We start from the raw sequence: 24,713 nt of genomic DNA, 5'->3' as shown, positions 1-24,713 counted from the left end.
TAGTTCTCAGGATAAAATAAATGATCTGTTAGTCTCATCTTAAAGGCTGAAAGATTAAGTTGCCTTCACATTTTAAAAATGTTTGCTATAAAAGGAAAAAAGCATATGTGCATTTGATATAAAAGTACATAAGCATATTGGAAATCAGAAAATAAAAGTGAGAGAAGAAAAAAAATCTGTAATCCATCTTTTAGGAATAATTATTAGTATTAACTTTTGGTATGTTCCCCCCGCCCGCCGCAGTGGCTGGGCTTTTCCCTGGTGGCTTAGCATTAAAAAAGAAAGTATCTGCCTGCAGTGCAGGAGCCACAGGAAACACAGGTTCGAGCCCTGGGTCAAGAAGATCCCTGGAGAAGGGCATGGCAACCCACTCAGTATTCTTGCCTGGAGCATCCCATGGGCAGAGGAGCCTGGCAGGATAGAGTCCATAGGGTGTCTAAGAGTTGGACAGACTGAAGCAACTTTATAAATTTTGGAGACTAATCCCTTAGCGGTCAATATAGTTGCTTATAGAAGTCTCTTAGGATCCTTGGTATTTCTGTGGAGTCACTTGTAACTTCTCCTTTTTCTTTTCTGATTTTATTGATTTGCGTTCTCTCCCTTTTTTTCTTGATGAGTTTTTCAAGGTTTATCAATTTTGTTTGTCATTTCAGAGAATCAAATAAGAGGGGAAAAAAAGAAAAATTAGCAAATGTATAAAGATTCTGTGGAAATACCAGTAAAATTTATGAGAATGGATGTACTGTTTTATTCTCACAGAGATTGACCTTTACAGTCAGTTTCTTCTTTAGAGAGATTTATTGGGCATGGTTTTGGTGCGGTGAATGCCTGTTAACAAAGTTTGTGCTTAGCACTGGTGTTCATGGTGGTGAGCAAATTTGAGTGCTTAACCAGAACTTACACTTAAAAACATATTCATCATTTGAAAAATCCTTTATGGATTGACAGTATATTCTTAATCCTGTCTGGCGTATAAAGGGCAGATGTTAAAATGGCATCTAAATATCCTGAACACCCCCCCCCCCCTCCCTCTGTTGATGAGTCACCTTTTAGGGTCAAGGTTAGACTAACACCTTGCTGAATAATGGGTAGTTTCCTTGTTGACTCACCCTCTCCTGTGGCCCGCTAATTCTAGTTTGCACTGCTGAATATTTGAAGTAAAGGAGCAGATTTATCTCTTGGTAAGAAATGGACCCTCCCTCCATTAAAGTAACTTTATAGGAGCCATCTTTTTAAAAAATACGTGCTTTTAATTTTGATTTTGTTTTTGGCTGTGCTGGGCCCTGGTTGCTGTGTGGGCTTTTCTCTGTTGACAGAGCGAGCTCCTCTCTAGCTGCTGTGCCCGAGCTTCTCGCCGCAGTGGCTTCTGTTGTTGCAGAGCAGGGGCCTCGGGCTTCAGTAGTTGCGGCTCCTGGGCTCTAGAGCATGGGCTGTTAATAGTTGAGGCACACTCACTCAGTTGCTTTGCAGCGTTTGGGATCTTCCCAGATCAGGGATTGGACCCATGTCTACTGCATTGGAGGGCAGATTCTTTACCACTGAGCCACCAGGGAAGCCCTAAAATACTTTTTTCATACCCACTAGTCCTATCTGTTAGCTTCAAATCATCTCCCTGAAGCAAATAAGAATTTGTGTGTGTGTGTATTTGAAAATTGCTGTATTATGTGACTGATCATAAAGTGGTCTTTCAGTAAATAAAGTTTCCATTTGATGTTATCTTTATTGATTTTTATCTTTATCTTTATTGAGGGAGTCAAAGCAACCACTTTAACAGAATTTAGGCTTTTTTTTTTTTTAGGAGAAACAAAATTCCAGAGATCCTGATGGAACAAAGCAAAGAGTCTACCCTTGAGGGTATGCTGTCTACCCTCACTGTTTCTCAGGCTCACTGTATCTTCTTTTTTTTTTCTCTCGGATCACCAGCAGCATATTTTTCTTTTGTAAGGCTCAAGATAACATGAACAGTTAAGTTGGCACCTTTTTGGTTTATCTTTCAACTCATAAGCTAAGATGAAGGTTGGGGCTGTTTTTCAAATCATCACTTTCCGGGGGGTGTGGGAAGAAAGTTGTCTGGGCTATGTTTCTCTGAGAGGTAATTAGCATAAGAAAACTTCTGGTGACTAAAATGTACAAAATTAAAGTAGATGCTGAAAGAAGCTTATGAGCATCTTGAAAATTGAAAAAGGCTTTTTGGTAAAAAGTTGCCACTATTTCACATTTTTTAATACTATTATCTTAGAATACAGAGTTCTGGCAGGCTAATTTTGTTTTTAAAAAAGAAATATCTATATGTGTAATCCCCCATTTTTGCATGGTTGTAAGCATAAAATTATTTTTTAGTATCTTTTTATTCTGCTTGTTTTCATTAATACATCATAAGTATTCTCTGAAGTGATATATGGTCCTTATATTGTCATTTTAAATAGCTGTATAGTCTATTCAGCGGATTACTATAATTTAAGTATTGTGTTATTGTTGAATAATTAGATTTTAAATAACGCAGCAGTGAACAGGTGTAACACCATTTTTCTTGCTAAGATAATTTTTCAAGGCAGTATTTAGAAAATAATTCATTAGACTTGTTGGTTTTTTCGTGAGAGATATGTAAAGATGTATCTTGGTTTTCTACACTTATCTATTTTCCTCTATTTTTATTATATATTACCTTGAAATTAAACGTAACTACTGGTCCAGCCTAAACAGTTGGAACAAGTCATGTTATTACCTTTTTGACATTTTTTTCCTAAACTCTAAAATAATTGTTCCTTTATCTCAATATAATTTTTAATAATTTGTTTGCAGTGTATTTATATCTGAAATATACACCTGGACATAATTATATACTGGATTGCCAAGTTACACATTTTTAATTGAGCTCAGTGGTTTGTAAACTCCAGGAGGGTGATGAATCCTGGTGTCTAGCACTATGATTTGCATGCAAGGGCTCAATAAATATTTACTAAGTTGAATGAATGAATATACAAAAGGTCTTGTAGTGTTCATAATTGAAACAGACTTCTAAGAGTTAGATTTTAAAAAGGGAACTGCCTTTTAGTTGGTATATATAGACTTATGCATAATCCTGTTCTGAAAACTTCAGAGGAAGTTCCTATTTCTGGTGCTAATTGTTTAGTGACACTGTTTGCTCAGTAACGAAGACAGATGGCAGGTCCACAGGTTTCTGAGTTGTTACAAATTTTATTAAATATAAATAAGGTCAGTGCCACAGTTTTGTCTTTTTTTCAAGTATTGATGAGTTCTTACTGAAAAAAATTCAGATTGAAGTATAAGTATATATAATTATATAGCGGTACATAGATGTAATTCTTTTCAGTCCCCACTCTCTTTAACAGTTTGGTTTGTTCATATTTTCCTCTGAAAGATTAAAATATTTCTAGTTTTAAGTTCTCTGATCACTACTCCTCATCTTCATCTTTTTAGTGTGACTCCATCTAGATCTTTTTCTTTGCATTTACATGCATGTAAATGTACCCATAGAATATATATGTGGGTGTGCTACATGCTGTATTTCATCAATCCTAAGACTTACTATTATGTACTGTAAAGAAAGAAAAACTGCCAGTTACAACTATAAAATACAATAGATATAAAAACTAATCTGATTTTAGAGATGTTAAAGTGTGGGTTGGGGGAGTACTTAGAATTGAAGATAATATATTTTGTGCTGTGTGATTGTATATAGTTTTCTGCAGCTTGCTTTTTTCATTTAACTGTGTTTCCTTTGTGCTCAGTCACTCAGTTGTGTCTGACTCTGCGGCCCCACGGACTCTAGCCTACCAGGCTCCTCTATCCTGGGGTTCTCTAGGCAAGAATACTGGAGTGGGTTGCCATTTCCTACTCTAGATATTTCCTTTACTTCATTTATTCCATAGACTGACTATGCCACATTATTTAGCTGTTTCCTTATTGATGAACTTTTAAGTTGTTTACAGTAATAAGAAAAGAGTGCTGCAATGAAAATACTCCTGTGTCCACCTCCTTCTGTGTATTTGGGAATGCTTATCAAGAGTAGATGATGAGAATTGGCATTACTGGACCATAGGGCATCTGTATTTACAATTTTGGAATATATTGCCTGATTTCCCTCTAAGATAACTAACTAACAATTTATACTTTCAACATTAGTGTATTGAGTGTGGATACCTGTTTGTCCTGTTCTTACCAACTCTTGATGACCTAACTTTTTTGACCTATCTTATGGTAGACAGCATCTTAAGTATCTAATGTTTTCAGTTTCCATTTCCTTGACTAGTGAAATTGAATGTTTTGGGATGCTTATTGGCAGGTTGTATTTTTCTTTCTCCTCTTAAGATTCCTTGAACAGTATATGATCTATTCTTTAAACCATATTCTTCTCTTATCATGAGTAATTTTCTTTTGGTGACTGTTCTGTACATGGATAAAATTTGTAGACAATAGACACTACTTTTTACCTCCTTTTTGTTTTAAAATTTGGTAGTCTCTTATCATTAGAACCAACCAGTAACTAACACTTCCATTTATCACAGAAGTAGGATTTCCTGTTTTGTCAGCACCCAGTCTCATACTACTTTTAAGTGTTCCTAGCGGTAGTTAAGTCTCTGTGGGTCATACTGGCTTCACTGTAATTGCCCATTGGCAACCTGCCAGAGCAGCAGAAAGATCCAACAGTTATTACCATTAATACTGTCCTATTACCTCTGAAGTAGAAAAGACTCTATTGATAAACAGACTAAGAGTTTCAGTGGTCCTATAGCTAGGAAGTGTCTGAGATAAGATCTAAACCTAGGATGACTGATTCCAAAGTCCCTTCCACCACATTGTACTGTTTCAGTGGGATGGATACATTTTGAATATAGTCTTTCGAATTATATGTAATCTCCTATGCATATATCTCTTATTAAAATGCTTGATATAAAAACTTTTGAACTTATTTTAAAAAACGGTTTCTGAACATTTTTAATATTTGAAAAAGATGTTAAATGGTACACTGGTGTGTGTATGCCTTACTGTTGCTTGACATTGGTTTCTCTTTAGTAGTGTTTTTTTTTTTAATTGATTTACTCTTTGTAGTAGTTTTAACATAAATATTAGTATTTAACTTTATTTCAAAAAATTAACTCAGCATGCAGTTTTTTTATCTTGGCTTTGATTATTAAAATTTAGTACTTGAAATAAAAATCTTCCTACAGTGGTTTTTATAGGCAATATAAATTTCACAGGCAATTTGTGATATACCTTATACCAGAATTTCAACATAGAGTGCTGAAAATGTAGTATTTTGCCAGTGCTAATTGTTTTTGTGTTTATTTTTGTTATAGAAAAAGATGGCAAAGCATTTCATCCAACTTATGAAGAAAAACTGAAACTTGTGGCACTGCATAAGCAGGTTCTTATGGGCCCATATAATCCAGACACTTGTCCTGAGGTTGGATTCTTTGATGTGTTGGGGAATGACAGGAGGTAACAGTGTTTTATTGTGTAATGAATTCAATGAGTGAGTGCGTGCTAAGTTGCTTTAGTGGTCTCCGACTCTTTATGATCTTATAGCCCACCGAGCTCCTCTGTCCATGGAATTCTCCAGGCAAGAATATTGGAGTGGAGAGAATGGTACAGAGTAAATTGGTTCAGATGTAAATAGCTGGCTCATTAGCTTTAGAATAAAAGCAAAGCAAACATTTTTGCTTGCAGCTTCTGGAGTCGTCAGATGTTTATCTGTTTTTGGTTTGGAGATGTTTATGGCTAAATATTGTGAAAGATGTTTACTCATCTGATTATAAACATAAGACAACTTCATTTGATTCTTCCAAAATAATATTACAACAGCAATTTACAGTATGGTAGTTGATTCCCTTGTTGGGACACGTACAGAGCTGTGACAGGAAAGAATATATTAAGCATTTTATTCAATTAAGGCTAAACTATAAGAAAACTAGAACTTCGATACCCTTTTACTGATATGGAAATTATCAGCAATGCAGTTAAATTATGGTATAGGTTTGGTTTGTATGTAGGCTATCTAGTAGTAAACCAGTCCATACATGTTGAAGTTTTGAATCTGTATAGTTGAGTCATTCTTCATTTTAGTTATAATTGAGACTTGTTTATATTTAGGTTTAAATGAAATCAAATTCTTACTCTTTTAAGAGTAGCAAGTAACCTTCTTGTTGTTCTTTACAGGAGAGAATGGGCAGCCCTAGGAAACATGTCTAAAGAAGATGCCATGGTAGAGTTCGTCAAGCTCCTGAATAGGTGTTGCTATCTCTTTTCAACATATGTTGCATCCCACAAGATAGAGAAGGAAGAGCAAGAAAAAAAAAGGTGAATTTGAGAGCACCGAATACTTGATCCTTGTGCAGCCCGTCTGCTGCGTGGTATCCTGATGCTTTTGCTTTGTGGAGTGTGTGTTCTCAGTCAGGTGTCTTACCTTCCGTTGGGTCCCCACTTCTTATGGCAGTCGCTCAAAACTTTCTGATGTGAGCAGGTGCTTTTATTATGAGTTTTGAAGGGAGAGGGTTTACTGCTTCCGTCTGGCTATACCTTTAAAAGGAACCACCCATTCATCACGGCAGCATTCCTTTTGTGTTACTGCACTAAGTTTCTGAGCAAACACAGTAAGCTCAGCCACCCCTCCTCCTACACTCTGGTCTCACACACCCTTTGCTGCTGCCTCTCTTGTTTTTCTAGAATATTCATACTCTATATCATGGTTATCAGCTGTGCTACATGGTATGCCTTATGTAGGCATTACATATTGGCTGTGGCTTCCAGGTAGCTCATTAATTACTTCCAGAGATTGCAGGGGGTGCTATTGAATGCACTGTTTCTGCTTATGGGATTTTCTGTCATGATTGTGAATTCAGCAGAATTACAGTTAACACTTTTATTTATCTAGAAGTTATATTTTCAAGAATAATCTGAAATTTCTAGGTAATGAAAATAATGCTGTAAAGGCCTCTGAAACAGTTCTTTGCTCAAAGGGAAAAAGTTTTGAAAAGGTGAAATTATGAAGTTGCCTGAAAAATGGCAGAAAGTCATAGAATAAAATGGTGAATACGTTGTTCCAAAAGTTCATGATTAAAAGGAAAAAATGAGGTGCCATTTTATAGCAGTCACTGTGAGAACATCCTGAAATGATCATTTTCACATACTATTGTTTGTAGTGAGTGTAAATATTTACAAACAATTGCAAATAATTACAAACTTTTTAGGGGACAATTTTGTAGAATTTATTAAAAGTTCAAATGCTACCCGGCAATCCCACTTAAACCCGTTCTACAGAAATACCAGAATATGTTTGCAGACACTTATCTTCAAGGGCTTCCCTGGTGGCTCAGATGGTAAAGACTCTGCCTGCAGTGCAGGAAACTTGGATTCGATCCCTGGGTTGGGAAGATTCCCCTGGAGAAGGAAATGGCAATCCCCTCTAGTAGTCTTGCCTAGAAAATCCCATGGTCAGAGGAGCCTGGCGGACTACAGTCCACGGGGTTGCAGAGAGTTGGACACAACTGAGCAACTAACAGTTTCACTTCATTTTCGAGGATGTTCATTGTAATTCTGTAGATAACAGCAAAAAACAAAAAATGCTAGCAGTCAGCATCTATAATGACAGAATGGTTAAACTAAGTTTACCTTTAAAGAAAAATTCTATAAAGCTGATTTTCCCTGAAATTATGTTTCACTTGCTTTAGAAACAGTCGGTTTCCTGATTTCCCACTTTATCCTGAAAATAACATATTAGAAGGGAAAATAGCCTGACAGTGAAGGAAAAGACAGAAACCACAAAAAATAATTTTAAGAATTATAAAAATATGGCAGTCAGGGGTCATTTAATGTGAAAGTAACTGTCACTGTTTTATAACATGTACTGTATTTATGTTTGGAGTTATAACTCCTGAGTTTTCAATAGACAGAGCACTGGGTATAGTTTGTCTGTCTTTGAAAGGATAGAACCAAAAAAAATGAAATAAAATAAATAAAAGGATAGAACATATCCTAATATATTTCCAGAAAATATTTATCCAAAGGAATATAGTTGTTATCCAAAGAAAAAGTTTTCTTATTAGAATGGAAGGAGATTCCTTTACTGGAGACTTGATCTATGTGCTGCAATCCATTGTGTAGTGATTTTGGATCATTGAGGTGTAGCTGTGTCTTTGAAAGGAGTATACGTTGCTTTTTAAGTTCTTTTATAATGATAAATTGAATATTTAAGTTACTACTGAATATGTAAAACTGTGTTTTTCCTTTTAAAAATATACTCCTGTCATGAGATGAGGTCCATGTAGAATTCTTTTAAAGCATTTAAGATAAGACTTCCTCTATCCCGAAGCTTATGCTTTGGCTTTTGGAGCATCTTGCCCTGTGTACTGCCACATACTGAAACTAGGTCACGTCACTGCTGTGTTTTGAGTCTTGGTTGGTTGTGACTCAGGTGTGTTAATCACTTACAGGAGTTTGGGGAGATAAGTGGGGTAATCCAGACATTTCTCATGGTAGGACCATGAAATGGTGTCTTCTCTGAGAACTTCGGAAGTCTGCTCTTTCATCATATCTTCATCCTCCCTGTCCTCCTCCTCACTCTGTTACCTGTGTGGCATTCATTCCTAGTGTATCTTTTCTCCCTTGAGAAAGGGGTTGCAGGAGTGGGTGAGAGCTAGGTAAAAATCTAGCTGCACCCAGATGTCCAACTGTTCTTTTCTTTTTTTTAATTTAAAACTTTATTTTTTTTTTTTTAATTTCAGAAATTATACATGAATATATAAACCCTGAGACTACAGTAGTGTGAGACAGGCAGTCTCTGCCCTCATGTAGCATGTACTTCGATGAGTAAGGCAGATATATTGCTAAATTTATCACATAAATTTATTTGCAATGACAGCAGGTAGTATGAAGGAAAAGCTTGTGATGCTGTCAGCATATCTTAGACATGAGCCTTCAAGGTATTGTAATGGTTTAAGTGGTACCTTACTGATAGACTCCTTTTTCTGTTGCCGTGTAGCAGTCATAGTTCTTGTCGTGATCTGTACAGTTAAAGGTTGATTCCATATGATAAATTTCTCCTCTTGGAAATGTTCATTTCAAATTGTGATAAAATTATCACGTGTTTCTCTAAGAAACCTGGGTCAATCTTCACTGGGAAATAGTCTTAAATTATTTTTAAATAGGATTCTTTGTTTAGGGTTCATTCTCTCTGTCCGTTACCTCGTAGGAAGGAGGAGGAGGAGCGAAGGCGGCGTGAAGAGGAAGAACGAGAGCGTCTGCAAAAGGAGGAAGAGAGACGTAGGAGAGAAGAAGAAGAAAGGCTTAGACGGGAGGAAGAGGAGAGGAGGAGGATAGAAGAAGAGAGACTTCGGCTGGAGCAGCAGAAGTACGCTTGTCACGTATTGTTTAAGAATGAAAAGTGGACCACCATACTGTTGTGCTTGACGGTTTACCTTGCGTGCCTTGGAATAATTCTCTGTTTGTTCACCTGGGAAGTAGATCAGCATTAGCTATTGCCATTTGTACCAATGATGTGTTACCAAGGTGAGGGCCTCATCTTAAGCATCATTTGGTTGCAAAAAGAAGAAAGATGGGGGATTTGCTCCCAGAACCCAAGACGCTAGAAGAGGAGCTGAGGTGGCTTGCTTGCTCTCTGTTTCTGGGTCCATAATGATCTCCTGTCCTTGCTTCTCTCAGCTGTGTCTCTGATGCATTCTTCCTCTTCTCTGCAAACTGTCACTGTGCTTCGGCGTATGCAAGGCTGTCTCAGGCTGGATTTATGTGGTCTTTGTTTTCATGCATCTGATAGAGACTGGCTAGAGTACGAGAAACTGGGTTAAAAATTCCCAGGCCAGAGAATCTCTTGGTTCAGCCTATGTCAGATGTCTATTCCTAGTGCCCTAGAACAGGACCGGGAGCTGAAGCCATTTCTTATTCAGTAAGGGTTGTGAGAGCCACTGTCTCAGCAGGGATTAGTTCAGGAGGGAGCTGTGGGAATAAGGAGGAAGGGATTAATGCCCATAAAACAAAGAGAAGGCCTATGGTTCCAGAGGTGGGTAACATGTAGATTCAACCAGACAGCATGCAAGTCCTTTGTTTTCTCCCCATTGTTTCTGAGTACTTTCTCAGAAAAACTTCAAACTGACTCAGGGTCTGTGTCTACCTTGGAGAGAGGCTAAGAATACTACTCTGTTTTGGAAGAGAGGGGTGCCCTGGTTGGACCCGGTGTCATGTTCTGTTTGGGACTTTGTGAGATTTATCTTTGTTATTACCTATTAACAGATGGCTTAGAGGGCGTTACTCTTGGTCACGTGACTGAGTTAAGCACACGGTTTCTCTATGTGGGAAAAAAAAGTAATAGTAATAGTTCACAGAAATCAGTATCTCTAGACCAGTGTACCCAGATATTGTCTTCAGTGTTCCTGTTTAAGACTGGCTTTACATTAAATACCAAGATGATCAGATTTCTACTGGCTTTATTTGTACTTACCAGAGCCACCTGTAACATCTTTTAGCTATTATTCAGCCTTTTACTACTTTACATATATTTATGTAGAAAAACCATGGCCAGCAGTTAAATATCTGATCTCTGTAATAAATGACAATCCATTTTTCTTACAGCAAAAGCTGTAGGCTGGAGCCAGACTGCCTAGACTTGAATCCTGGCTCTGGCGTCTACTGTCATCTTGGGCAAGTCACTGAAATCCTCCATTTTCTGCTTTGTGAAACCCTACCTCACAGGGTGGTTGTGAGAACTAGGTGGGTTGGCACATAGAAGCATCCTGAAAAAACTGCATGGCACATTGTAAGGGCGCAATAAATGGTGATGACAATGATGGCAGTGACAATGATAATGCTTATTATTCTCCTTTTCCGTCTCAAGTTGGCCTTGAAAAACCTAAGTGAAAAATTAGAAGCCAAGTTTATTTTCTTAAATCTTTCTCTGGACCTTGGACACATGCTGCTTGGTATATACATTACTACCTTAATCATTTTTAAGAGGTATTCGTTATAAAACGAAATAACAAAGACATTTTATTTTGTCATGAACAGTCAATCTCCTGTAGTCAGACTAGTGTATATTTTTTAATGTTTTTAGGCAGCAGATAATGGCAGCTTTAAACTCCCAGACTGCCGTGCAGTTCCAGCAGTACGCAGCCCAACAGTACCCAGGGAACTACGAACAGCAGCAGATTCTCATCCGCCAGTTGCAGGAGCAACACTATCAGCAGTATATGCAGCAGTTGTATCAAGTCCAGCTTGCACAGCAACAGGTACGATAGCTAACACCCAAATTCAGCCTTAGAAAGGGTTTTTAGTTTCACTGGAACGAAAGTTCTTTTTTTAACAGTTGCTGATGACTTTTGCATTAGTTAGCCTCTCAGCTATAAAGTAACTTTTAGGTGACCTTTATTAAAAGAGATTTTTAACATTGCAGTGGCAGTTATGAAAGAAAGTGTATAATATCAAAGCAACAGATGATGTGGCCTCTATTATATTGTCATAAGTGTATTTGGAATTTGTATGGACCTAGTGTTATCCCACTGTATAGTCATAAGGGATTTGATTCAGAGAGTGAAGAGGAACTAAAAAGCTTCTTGATGAAAGTGAAAGAGGAGAGTGAAAAAGTTGGCTTAAAGCTTAACATTCAGAAAACTAAGATCATGGCATCTGGTCCCATCACCTCATGGGAAATAGATGGGGAGGCAGTGGAAATAGTGTCAGACTTTATTTTTCGGGCTCCAAAATCACTGCAGATGGTGATTGCAGCCATGAAATTAAAAGATGCTTACTCCTTGGAAGGAAAGTTATGACCAACCTAGATGGCATATTAAAAAGCAGAGACATTACTTTGCCAACAAAGGTCTGTCTGGTCAAGGCTATGATTTTTCCAGTGGTCATGTATGGATGTGAGAGTTGGACTGTGAAGAAAGCTGAGTGCTGAAAAATTGATGCTTTTGAACTGTGGTGTTGGAGAAGACTCTTGAGAGTCCCTTGGACTGCAAGGAGATCCAACCAGTCCATCCTAAAGGAGATCAGTCCTGGGTGTTCATTGGAAGGACTGATGCTGAAGCTGAAACTCCAGTACTTTGCCCACCTCATGCGAAGAGTTGACTCATTGGAAAAGGCCCTGATGCTGGGAGGGATTGGGGGCAGGAGGAGAAGGGGGCGACAGAGGATGAGATGGCTGGATGGCATCACTGACTCGATAGGCAGGAGTTTGGGTAAACTCCGGGAGTTGGTGATAGACAGGGAGGCCTGGTGTGCTGCGTTTCATGGGGTCACAGAGTTGGACACGACTGAGCGACTGAACTGAGTGTTATCCCAGTGAGTTTGACATAGCTCTAAATGTGGTCCCAGAACCATGGAGACTTGGGTGATTAGTGTTAGTTCAAGGACAGCCTTCAGGCCAACTGCTGTCATAGTCCTGGACAGCTTCTAATTGGAGGACCCGCAGTCCCTAAGGCGGAGCTTGGTTGGGTCTGTCTTGCCCCTTTTGTTGGGTGCAGTAGCAACGCTGCCTGTCTGCAGCACGTTGGTAGTCCTCCTTGGCTTCCTGCCCCCGCAGTCTTGCTTCTACATGGAATCAGGTGGTTGAGGGGAAGGACACAGCACTGGAGGTCATGTGCCACTTGGATTCTGTCCTAGCTTTGCCATTATCTTGTTTGATCTCAGTCTCTAGTTATCTATTGCTCTGATATTTCTGCCTTTTCTCCCAACCAGTAAGAATGGGGTATGAAATCCTGTTATATAGTCTTGTTAACCTCACAGGACTATCAGAGGAATGAAATGAGAATAGTTACTCTGTGAAAGTATTTGATACATAGGAAAGATAGCTGATTTTACATTAATTTTTTTACATCTTGCAGAGGCATAAAATGCCTCCTTAAAGTTAGCCTTTAAGTTTTACTTTAAGGTAAGTTTTCTTATTTAATTTTCAGTTACAAAACAGGTACGACTGGTCAAAATATCTGAGTGAAGAAAAGTGTTGTGAGGAAATTCCCTGGTAATCCAGTGGTTAAAACTTGGCACTTTCACTGCCAGTGGCCTGGGTTCCATCTCTCGTCAAGGAACAAAGATTCCTGCAAGTCGCCTGCCTTGGCAGCAAGGCCAAAGTAAAAACCAAAACGCAAACTATGTTTCTCATGTCTTAAAATTTAAAAAAGGAAAAGTGTTGTGTTTTAGCTGCCCCACATTTCTTGTTAGGTGAAGTAATCTTTGTTATTTTGCCATGCTCTTTAAAACTTCTTGAAAATCCATATCCTTACCTAAAATATGTTTTCCCCTGAGTCTTTAGCATTAGTGAAGCAGTTAAGAGGCACGGCAGGTTTTGTGTAATTCATGAGAAGAGGAAAAGGATGTCAAACCAGAGTTACAGGATAATAAGTGGTATTTTTGAGGGATTTCTGTACTCCAGAGACTGTTTATACTTAAGCATATCACTCCCTTTTCCTGCTGCTTTGATGGGTATTGAGAGAGTTGTCTAATAGGCTAGCTCATACACTCTGTCCTGCTTACAGGTTGCTATCACGTAGTGAGAACAAAGTCAGTCAAATAGGGTAAAACCAAAAATCTTTGAAATAGAATTGGAAGGCCATAGTTTAGAGTGCAGTGATCAGACTCAGTTTATCAGATTGATTGGTTATCTCTGGTAAGAGAGAAGAAGAGGAACTGGGGGAGGAACAAAGAGAACCTCAGCCCCATAAAGTATTTACTTTTATATTTGAGCAAAATGACAAAAAAATGGAAACACTTGTTAGTGTGGGGTGTGGTTACACAAGTGTTTTATTGTCCCTGTGCCTTTCTGTGCTTTTAAAAACTTCCTGGAGTATAGAAGAGAGATTATGTAAATAAATAATGGTAATCTATTATGTATAATAGATATATACTGATATTCAGTGGGATCAGAGGGTAGGGAGTTGTTCATTCTGCTAGAGAGTTTCAACAAAAGCCTAAAGTGAAGAGGGACCATTTGAGCTGACCAATTGATCATCAACAGAAATTCCTTTTTTTTTTTTTTTGCTTTCCTGTCATGCAATGAAATGTTCTGAGTGTGCTGACTTGTTTTGGTTGTACTTTTTTCTGGAAACTGGTACTCTTAGAAAACTGATGTGGAAATTACTGAGAATCTAGGCTTTGGAAGAAGGTATTTCAAAATGTTAAGTGTTTTGGTAACCAGCACTAGCAGCAGAGAGAGGTGTTGCTGTTTAAGTAACTGATTTGTAAATGATCAGTAATGTAGTGATTTCATTAAGTGAAATCTATATTCAGATAGGCCAAAATGTATCATCATCCCTAACCCATGAAATTATACAGGCTTTTTTCCCCTATTTTCTTTAAACTGTTGTAAGTATATGCTCACTTATTATAACTTAATGTTTTAATTTAAAGTTACTTAAATGCCCTAATGCATAACAGTAGATTGGGTAAATTTCCTATTTCCGCAATAATATATTCTATTGCAATGCAAGCAAACAAAATACAGTTACATACTTATGACTTTATAGATAAACCTCTCAAACAAATGTTGAGTAAAAGAAGCCAGACAGAAAAAAGAGCATATAGTATACAATTTCATGTATATTAAAGTTCAAAGACAGGCAGAGCCAAACCTGTAATTTTACAGGTTAGATTCATCATTACCCTTGAAGGACTTTCTGGCAAGGGGCACCAGGAAGGGTTCTGGGATGCAGATAATGTCTTGATTTGGGTGTTGGTTTTATGTGTATGTTCGTCTAATGAAAATTGGTGAAGCTGTACATTTGTGATTTGTATACTTTTCTATATGTTTGTTATAATTAATTTTATTTAAAGTTTCCCCAAAAGTTATGTAAGTAATACTTAGGCATTTCTCATAGTGTTAATACTAATATTGATTCATTTTAATATGAGAGGAATGTCCTAAAATAGTTGTCCTTTGGATTTAAGCTGTTTCTGTTTTCCATTTTTCAGAGGACTTTTTAATTTTATGTTTATGAAAATACATATAATTATGCAAAAGTGATGCATTTTTTTAAAGAAATTATTTTGACCTCAAACTCCATTTTATAAGCCTATTTAATTTTTAGGTCAATATTTTTTTTTACTTGATTAGCAGTTTTTAGTTTGTGATAATTTTTATGTGTATAAAGATGTGATTTATTAATTATTTTCGTCCATATTTGATTTGTTGGTTACTTTTGGGGCCATTACCAGGTTTCACCATTTACAGCTTCTGCCTTTGTGAATTTTCTTCTGTTACCATTTATTTCTACCAAGTTTAATTTTTCTGATGAAAATTTTATGTATCTGAATTTTATTAAGATTTTTTTTCTATCAGTTTTAAGAACAGATGTTTCCGTGTTCAGTTTTTACTTATAATAATTTTATGTGGGATGATTATTTCTACCTACTTTAATTTTTTCCTAGTTTTTCTAGTGATCCTCAGGTCACAAGAAGGTGGTCCTCAGAATATTATTATACTAGTATTCATTATAGGTAAGATAAAAACTGATAAAGTTTATTAGTAATTTCTTGGAGCTACTTGATGAGGCAAAAATTCTGATGGGATCAGAACGCATCTCAGGGTAAATGTCCCATTTTTAGCCTTCCTAGTCAGTGTGTCTTCACTTTTTCTTGACTCATAGGCAGCATTACAGAAACAACAGGAAGTAGCAGTAGCTGGGGCTTCCTCTCCTACATCATCAAAAGTGAATGCAACTACACCAAGTGATATGATGTCAGTTAATGGACAGGCCAAAGCCCACCCTGACAGCACTGAAAAAGAGATTGAACCAGAAGCCGCCGAAGAAGCCCTGGAGAATGGACCAAAAGGTGTGGTTGTTGTATGTGCACTTCCATCCAGATACTGTAATTCAGACTCATGAAAAGCAAAAGTCAGGAAGTCAGATTCATTAGCTTCTGAGAGCAATTACATATTTGTGAGAGTTGAATGCTTTTTCACTCTTTTTAGTCTGAATCTGATGCTTCTGGTGACTCTTAGAATAGTTTAGAAGGGCAAATCAGATGTCCTTTGGGTTGTCTTATTTTATATACTGGTTATTTGTTGCTGTGTAACACACTGTACCCAAATTTAGCAGCTTAAAATAATAATTAAACATTTATTATCTCACAGTTTCTGTGGGTCAGGGATTGAAGAACTGCTTAGCTGAGTGGTGGGCTTCCCTGGTAGCTCAAATGGTAAGGAATCTGTCTACAATGCAGGAGACTTGGGTTAGATCCCTGGGTCAGGAAGATTCCATGGAGAAGGAAACGGCAGCCCACTCCGGTATTCTTGCCTGCAGAATCCCATGGATAGAGGAGCCTGGCGGGCTGCAGTCCGTGGGGTCACAAAGAGTCAGACACGACTAAGAGACTAACACACACACTAACCGGTGGTGGTTCTGGTCTCTCATGAGGCTGGAGTCAGGACGTCGTCTAGGACTGCGATCATGTGAAGGCTTGACCGGGACTGGAGACTGCTTCCAAGATGGTTCCCTCACATGACTGGCGAGTTCATGCTGGCCATTTGCAGGAGGACCTCAATTCCTGCCCCATGGAGCCTTTCTTAAAGGGCTGCTTGAGTGTTCTCAACACAGTGGCTGGCTTCTCCAGAGAACACGATGCAAAGGAAACCAAGGCAAAAGTGGCAGTGTTCTTTATGCCCTAGCTTTGGAAGTAACACGTCAGCACTTCTGCCATATTCTGTTGGTCCTGGTGAATTTTGAGTGGTGACTTTACAAGTACATGAATACCCAAGGTGAGGATCACTGGGGGCCAACTTGTAGGCTGTTTACCATATATTCACAATATATTTTTTGAGACAGAAGTACCATGTTACCAGTAAGATAACTTAGATTTTCAAAAGTCTACTTAACTTTTCATGGGCAGCTCATTCATTCATTCATTCAGTAGTTGGTTCAAGATTCTCTGGGTGTTGGGCTACAGGTGAAGCAAAATAACACACATACAATGTAAATTGTGGCCATGATAAGTACTGTGTGTAGAGAAAGGTCCATTACAGTGTGAAAGCACATAATATGGAGATATGAGCTAGTTAGGTCACCAGAGGTTTTCCTCGGGAAGGGACACTTAAGGTGAGCGGTCTGAATCAAGAGTACCAGTTCCCAAGTAAGAAGGAATAAGAGACCATTTCAGTGACTGATCAGAGATGGTGGTAGCGTGGTTCATAAGAAAGTTGGTTTCCTTGTCTTTTTAAAACAAGTAATAAATAAGTTCAGAAAAGACCTTGAAATACCTTGATTCATTCCTCTCTTCGCCTTTTTTTCCTATTGCAAGTTTGCCAGTATTTTCAAATAAATCTTTTGTCAAAGGCTCTGAATAATTCTGGAAAACCTATTGAGTGCACATAGATATTTCTCAGTAACAAGACATTACCCATTTTTCCTCAGTTGCTAGCAATTCCATTCCTATCCCAAGTTTTTCTCTGAGTTTCCTTAGAGTAACCCCTCCCTTAGAGCTTTGGTTTACTCCAAGGTCAAGACTTTTTTCTGACAGAGAGTCTGAAGTCAAAGCCCAGCCTTCTTTGTTCACATCCAAAAATGAATTTATTTCAAGTTCACATCTCTCTTTGTTTGACTGTTTTCCTGTTTCCAACTAGGAAGTTTCCAAGGTCATTGTTCCATGCCCATATGCAGTTAGAGTACTGGGAAAAAATCCTTTTTAAGAATATGGTTTGCATTTTTACTTAAAATGGAATGTTGACCTCTGAATACCTGTGGTGGTATTAAGTATAGGAGTTTGGGGGGAGACTTCCATGGGGAGGCTTTTAAAGTCTTCAGTCTAAGGTAGACCAGATTGCAGTTGGTGCCTGCACATGGCTGGGCAGGTGGTCCTATGCAGGTATTGCTGCCTACAGGTGAAGGCTCATCCTCTTTATCCTTTGTAATTCCTGTTGCCTTTAGAATCTCTTCCAGTAATCGCAGCTCCATCCATGTGGACACGACCCCAGATCAAAGACTTTAAAGAGAAGATTCGGCAGGATGCGGATTCCGTGATTACAGTGGGCCGAGGAGAAGTAGTCACTGTTCGAGTACCCACCCATGAAGAAGGATCATATCTCTTTTGGGAATTTGCTACAGACAATTATGACATTGGGTTTGGGGTATATTTTGAATGGACAGACTCTCCAAACACTGCTGTCAGCGTGCATGTCAGTGAGTCCAGCGATGACGACGAGGAGGAGGAAGGTAGAGCCATTGGTCCATATTCAGTAGCTGGGTTGTGCGTTGACAGAAATGGTAGCAGTTCCGATGTCAGCCAACCTCATGCTCCCCGATTAACTTCCTGGACAGGGATCAAACATTTCAGTGGTGGGACCTTAGGCTGAGAATATTGTGAGAGAAGCTAGCCTCCTGGATGATTGGGGCCTGAATTTTTATGAATGCCAGGGAAGTCTGTTTGACAGTTTATTTTACTGCTTTCTGAATGCTTTTATACTTTTCAGCCTTATGTGTTGAAAAGCCAAATGTGCAAGGTCATTTTGAAAAATTACAAAAGAGCAAGCAAGAAATTCTGCCAGCTCTGGAATTTATATTTCTTATATCAGCTTTTTAGGTTGTTATTCTAAGATGTATTTTCTCTAACTAGACAAAATCAAATGTTTCCAGTGACAGTTTCAGCTGTCTTGATGTTGGGACTTCCCTGGTGATCCAAGCTTCTAAGGCAAGGGGCACAGGTTGAATACTTCGTTGGGGAACTAAGAATCCCACATGTCTTGTGTGGGCAAAAAAAGCCCACAAAACTATCTTGGTCTAGGAAGTAGGTTGTAAAATGTATTGCTTACTGATTGAGAAGATAGTCATCTTAATTTTGTCATTATCCAGAAAAGTTAGAACACAGGGCTTTTGTATCCACCTAATAAGCACTTAAATATTTGTTGACTTGATTGGGAGTAATATGGAAGGAGTGCTCTGACTGGGAGAATGGGAGAGCACCTTCAATTCTTGACCATAACTAACCTTTCAGGTGACTTATAAGTGAACTGCGTATTGAAGAGTGTAGGTAACCACAGAGACTACACAGGGATAAGTTTAAAGAGGTAGTTGTTGAAGGTACATGGAGAGAGGCTGAAAGTTCAGTCCGCTTTTGATAGACAAGCTGAATCTCGGTGATTCAGTTTTATCACCAAGATACTCTGGGCCCCTTCAGGTTGTGTATGGCAGCACACACACGGGCCAGTGTCATTTAGGAGCTGCTTTCTCTTTTAGCATTTTATTCTCAGCAGTCTTTATTCTGAGTTCCACGAGCAAGGGAAAGCATTGCACATAAATACTGCTGACTGAACCAGACCAGTAAAAGGTCAGAGTAAGGAGGGAAAAAAAACTAAGGCCTGAGTTTGCAGGGCAGGTGCCACTTCTGTTGTCTCAGGTGCCCTTCAGCAGCATCAGGACAGGAACTAAGCCCTTTATTAGTCTTTCTGATGCACACGGGGACTCATTACAATCAGCTGATTTGCACATGCTTGGGAAGGGAAGTTTTTAGTATGTGCAAATTACTGTACTTTTAAAGAGCTTTGTGAATAATAAGAGAATTCTCTATTAAGTGGGTTGAAGTAATCTATTTCTCCTGGTTTGTAAGCTTGAGAGCTTTTAAAGCAGGATACTTCGTAATCTGAGCCCTCAGCTGATTATCATTGTGTTACTGCTGTTGGGAAAAGCACTGATCAAAATGGCTAAGGTTCAGTGCCTCACTCGAGGTGAGAAGCTGGACGTCTTTGATCTTTGCACTAATGTATGATAGCCTCAAATGGAAAATGGCGTTACCTGTCATGATTACCTGTAACATGATTTGCAACTAAACTGACCCATTGAAGCCTCTCCGCTCATGATATAACAGCGGTGAGGGGAGTTCCTCGGTGGCCTAGTGGTTAGGATTCTGGGCTTCACTACCATGGCCCAGGTTCAGTCCCTGGTCAGGGAACTGAGAATCCCACAAGCCACATGGCATAGCCACCCCCGCCCCCCCCCCCCCCCCCACCAAAGAAAAAAAGAAAAAGAAGTAACAACAGTGAAGATTTAACTCAAATGGTTTCATTTGCCACCTGTCTCCTTATGGAGGCTACTGTGCCACCAGGTCTTGTCCACATTGTGTATTTTATTTTATGTGGGGTCCTTTTAGCTTGGTTTAAAATGGAAGCAAAGTCCAGTTTTTTTGTTTATTGTTTTAGTTTTTCTTCATTAGGTCTTGAGAGACGGAGGAGTTTGTTTTCTCTGAGGAAAACATGATGGTAATCCATCCTTCTGCTGTAATTCTCCACTTATTGTTTCTAGGTCCCAATTCTTTGCTTAGATTGAAGAAAGATGCATCTTTCATCTCTCCTAATAACCTTTAATTTTGTAGATTTTTGAGCAAAATTTGGATCTTGAATTAATGGGCCCAATAATCTATTTCATGGATATCTTTATGGGCAGTAATGTGTACTTACAACGACTTGTATCTCTCATTTGCAAATGAAGGACATTTAATTTTAAGTAGTATTGCTATGATAAAACAAATCTGATTTGGGCCTGTTTGTCATCTACTGTTGTTGAATAAACTTTTTATTTTAGAATAGTTTTAGATTTACAGAAGTATTACAAAGATAGTACAAAGAGTTCTGAAACCCAGTTTTCCCCTATTGTTAACATCTTACCTTGTCCCATGGTATATTCATCTTAGCTAATGAACCAGTATTGATATATTATTAACTAAAGTCCATATTTCTTAAGATTTCCTTAGTTTTTCTGAATGTACCAGGATCCCATCCAGGGTGCCACATTGTAGTAACAAGTCTCCTTAAGCTCCTCTCAACTGAGAGTATCTTAGACCTTCCTGGTATAAATTCCTAAAAGTGGCCGTTGACAATCATCACATAATTGATTCATGTGCCTGTAAGTCATTCTGCCATGTTGCAAACCTGAAAGTCTTTTAAAATCTATGCTGAATATTCCCTTGATCTGTTTTCCTTGAGGGGCTTCCCTGATGGCTTAGTAGTATCAAATCTGCCTGTCAATGCAGGAGATGCAGGTTCAACCCCTGGGTCAGGAAGATCCCCTGGAGGAGAAAATGGCAACCCACTCCAGTATTCCTGCCTGGGAAATCCCATGGACAGAGGAGCGTGGCAGGCTGCAGTCCATGGGGGTCTCAAAAGAGACTAAACAACAGCAGTTTTCCTTGAGGCTGTTGATATTACTATATTAAACAAAGACTTTTCAGCTGGTTCGTAAGTTCTCATTCCTACAGGTTTCTACAGGTATTTTTTTTCTAACCTTGTATCACTACAGTTCAAAAAGCTATTAACCTGGGGCAAACCTAGAATCAAAGCCTCTGTTTTGCCACTGGGATCGTCCCTAAGTTACACAGGCCTAGTGAAAGTGATTGCATTTTCAGAGTGTCTCTGAATGTCTACCTCTTTCCTGTGTCTTTCTCATTTTACTCTTTGTATTTTAGATTAATAGAAAATAATAGTCCTCATAAGCTCCCTTCTCCCCATTCCTAAAACAAGAGAGGACTTCCATATTGTTGGGAGGAAGAGGGTCACAGCAGCATTTTCCGTGGTTTTACTCAGCTGAGTGATATCCTGCCTGTTGGGAGGAATTAGGAACTGAGTGGATGTGGAAGGGGCACGGTGGGGGAGGAACAGTGGCTCATGTACAGAGGGAGAGAGGTTGCTGACGGCTGCCGCCACCAGATGCTTGCCTCTGGGCTCCCAGGGCCCAGAGAGTGCTGCGCTTGGTACATAGCAGCTGCTCAGATGTAAGGAGGAATCAGTACACATTCACATGCACATAATTTGTAGAGTGGATTGCGAGAATTCCTAATGAGCAATTTCTCAAATGATGGAGTTTAAAATGCCTGAGGCAGACGTGTGGTTTTCCTGAATCTCTCAGCTCTGACGTGTCTCTGTTTTCTCCACAGAGAACATCAGTTCTGAAGAGAAGGCCAAAAAGAATGCCAACAAGCCCCTGCTGGATGAGATTGTGCCTGTGTACCGGCGGGACTGTCACGAGGAGGTGTATGCCGGCAGCCACCAATATCCAGGGAGAGGAGTCTACCTCCTCAAGTTTGACAACTCCTACTCTTTGTGGAGGTCAAAATCAGTCTACTACAGAGTCTATTATACTAGATAAAGATGTTACAGAGTCTGGAGTCTAGGGTTGAGTGGAAGATGGCATTTAATTTGAAAATTTCTTTTGACTTTTGTGGAGCATTGCAGTCAGTGTTTACCCTGTTGATTTTGGTCTGATGGTTTGTGACTCTTGCTGGGAATCAGGATTTCCTTGAAACTCTTTTGAGCATTAGTACTTTGGGGTGAAAGGGACTCCTCAGACTCAACCAGCCCTTCGGTGCTGACCAGCAGTGTCACGAGTGGATGCTGATGTCACACGAGCTACGTGTTAAATCTTTTAAAGCCTCCAAAATAAAGCAGCTCAACATTGATCCCACCTGGCTGATGGTTAGTCCATTGCTACCTGCTCTGTGTTTTCTGAGAGCCCATAGCTACAGTGCCCTCTGATTTGAAGTCCTATAATAGTCTACATGAGGACACCTCACTTTCATCGAAGGTCACCATTTTTGAAACTTAGGATGTCACAGATTATAATAGAAAAGAAATTGCCTCAATTTGATCTTATTGTGAATAACCCAGATTGTTTTGCTTTGGGTTCGGCCGTTTAGTTAAGAGCTATGTTACAGATAATTATTTTCTGAATAATCTTAATATAGAATGTTCAAACCTAATTAATAATTGAAGTATCAAGACACATAGAACACTGAAAACATCCATCTTAGCAAGCCTCCACAAACCCTTGGCCCTTTTCTCCTCATCTGGTATTTATACTACCAGTAGCAAAGCAAAAAAAGTAATTCATTTTTGTCTTGATTTGGCTTTATAGAGCATCTCAAATTGAAACTGTTTTCTACACAAGCATATAGTTAGGGATTTTGTAAACAAATTGACACCTACTGAATTAAAATATATAAGGTCATTTAAATATAATTCAGTGTATGGTGAATAACATTGCACTAATATGGAAATCACTGCCAGAGATAGTCCATTTTCTTTTGATTTGATACTACTTAGGCACATATCCTACATGATCCCAGTTGGGAATTACTTAATAGAAAGAATTGGAAATGCATATGGCCTTGCTTAAATTTTTTTATAGCTTTAATCTGTATTATGTCTTCATTGATGGAAGGAGGTACATCTTTGTTTTCCTTACTAGAATCAAATATGGATTAATTGCCTCAAATTTGTGTAAGTGATTGACTAGTGTAGAGATTCTTGTTTTCAGAAGGGTGGTATAGATAGAAAATTATAAAGATGGCAATATACACATAATGTTTTTATTATATGTTCTTACTGAAATACTTAGATTTTTAAAATTTTTGATCATAAATCACTTCTTGTAGGAGGGTTTCCATTGATTAGCTGCAGTGTATACAGTTCACTACATAAGGGGCTGTTTGTTTTTTTGTGTGCTGCATTTTTTTTCTGTTTTTTAATATCTGGTTTTGTACATATCTAACTCTGTTCTCTTTTGATTATTTGGAAACTGGATTGTTTTCTCCTAAGCAGTGCTTAATTTGTGTTTTTTAATTTCGATTCAGTAGTCCCAGTTTATAGGTGTTCATTCTGTTACACCCAGAAGCTTTGTCACGTTGTCCATCAGCTCTCGTGTATATGGTATAGAAACCATGGGGTTAGGTACCTCCTGGCATTTTTTTTTTAATGAGAAAATACTGTATTTAAAATGTAAAATAAACTTTTAAAAAGCAGGCACTAATATATATTTCTTCCAGCCTTTGATTACAGATTTGTCCTTGCACATGTTAAGATGAATTATTCTCTAAAAATATTGTTCCTGGGAGCAGTGTATGTTACTTCACATAGCAGCAATTCCTGTCACATGTTCATGTCAGAACATTTTTGGTTTTAAACTTTTTTTATTGCCTTTGGCTGTTGAATAGAATATTACAAGTGCGATTTCCAAAAGATCTTGAAAATAATATATTTAATCAATTAAAATGTTTATCTGTAACTTGTTGACGTTTCATTAATAATAGTGTTCTCTGAAGCATTAGTTCTGTATTTCATCGTTTGGGTAGGAGGAGAAGAAATGTTTTAAATGATCTGTTTTAAAAAGTTAAACAATATCAAACTATTGTTGGCTGATTATTTTTGTTTCTGCTGTGGTTTACCCTAGTTTGTTAAAATAGGTTAACAGTTTTTCAGACTTTTTTTTTTTTTTTAAAGTGTCCTGTAGCTTGTGAAAGTGTTATTTGCTCAGTCATGTCCAACTCTTTGTGACTCCGTGGACTGTAACCCATGAGGCTTCTCTGTCCATGGTTTTCTCCAGGCAAGAATACTGGAGCAGGTTGCATCCCATCCCGCAGATCGAACCCAGGTCTCCTGCACAGCCTGCGGAATCTTCACCATCTGAGCCACTAGGGAATGCCCAGATTTCTTGATGGAAGGGAAGACAACTGACTTTTATTTAAAATGACTTACTATATTTCCCCTATCAAACTGTTGGTATAGCATATTCCTTGCAGCAGTGTGAGGCTTGCCACAGTCAGTGTGATGTGAAATGCCACAAACTGTTCTTAAAATGACCCAACTGAAATGTCAGGAGACTTGGACATTAAATTTTTTTCCCCTTTGGAAATTTGGAGAGGCTCAGTGAGGTTACTGCCTATTTTTTTCCCCTGTGTAGTTTGTTGCTACCATGAAGGCAGATCATGGA

General features: G+C 38.5%; 1 protein-coding gene across 1 annotated transcript in view; it reads left to right on the top strand.

Moving 5' to 3' along the window:
- ACBD3 (acyl-CoA binding domain containing 3) overlaps positions 1-24,128 on the top strand; it is a 35,637-nt gene extending 11,509 nt beyond the window's left edge. Inside the window, exons 2-8 of the mRNA XM_061160160.1 lie at positions 5,322-5,463; positions 6,181-6,321; positions 9,212-9,370; positions 11,084-11,258; positions 15,612-15,798; positions 17,889-18,173; positions 21,883-24,128. Of these exons, the coding sequence (XP_061016143.1) occupies positions 5,322-5,463; positions 6,181-6,321; positions 9,212-9,370; positions 11,084-11,258; positions 15,612-15,798; positions 17,889-18,173; positions 21,883-22,094 (1,301 nt within the window). The 3' untranslated portion in view covers positions 22,095-24,128. The remainder of the gene's footprint in view (positions 1-5,321; positions 5,464-6,180; positions 6,322-9,211; positions 9,371-11,083; positions 11,259-15,611; positions 15,799-17,888; positions 18,174-21,882) is intronic.
- The last annotated feature ends 585 nt before the right edge of the window (positions 24,129-24,713 follow it).

This window comes from Dama dama, chromosome 14 (genome assembly GCF_033118175.1).
Source record: "Dama dama isolate Ldn47 chromosome 14, ASM3311817v1, whole genome shotgun sequence".
NCBI lineage: Eukaryota > Metazoa > Chordata > Mammalia > Artiodactyla > Cervidae > Dama > Dama dama.
This window is presented reverse-complemented; position numbering and strand designations above follow the sequence as displayed.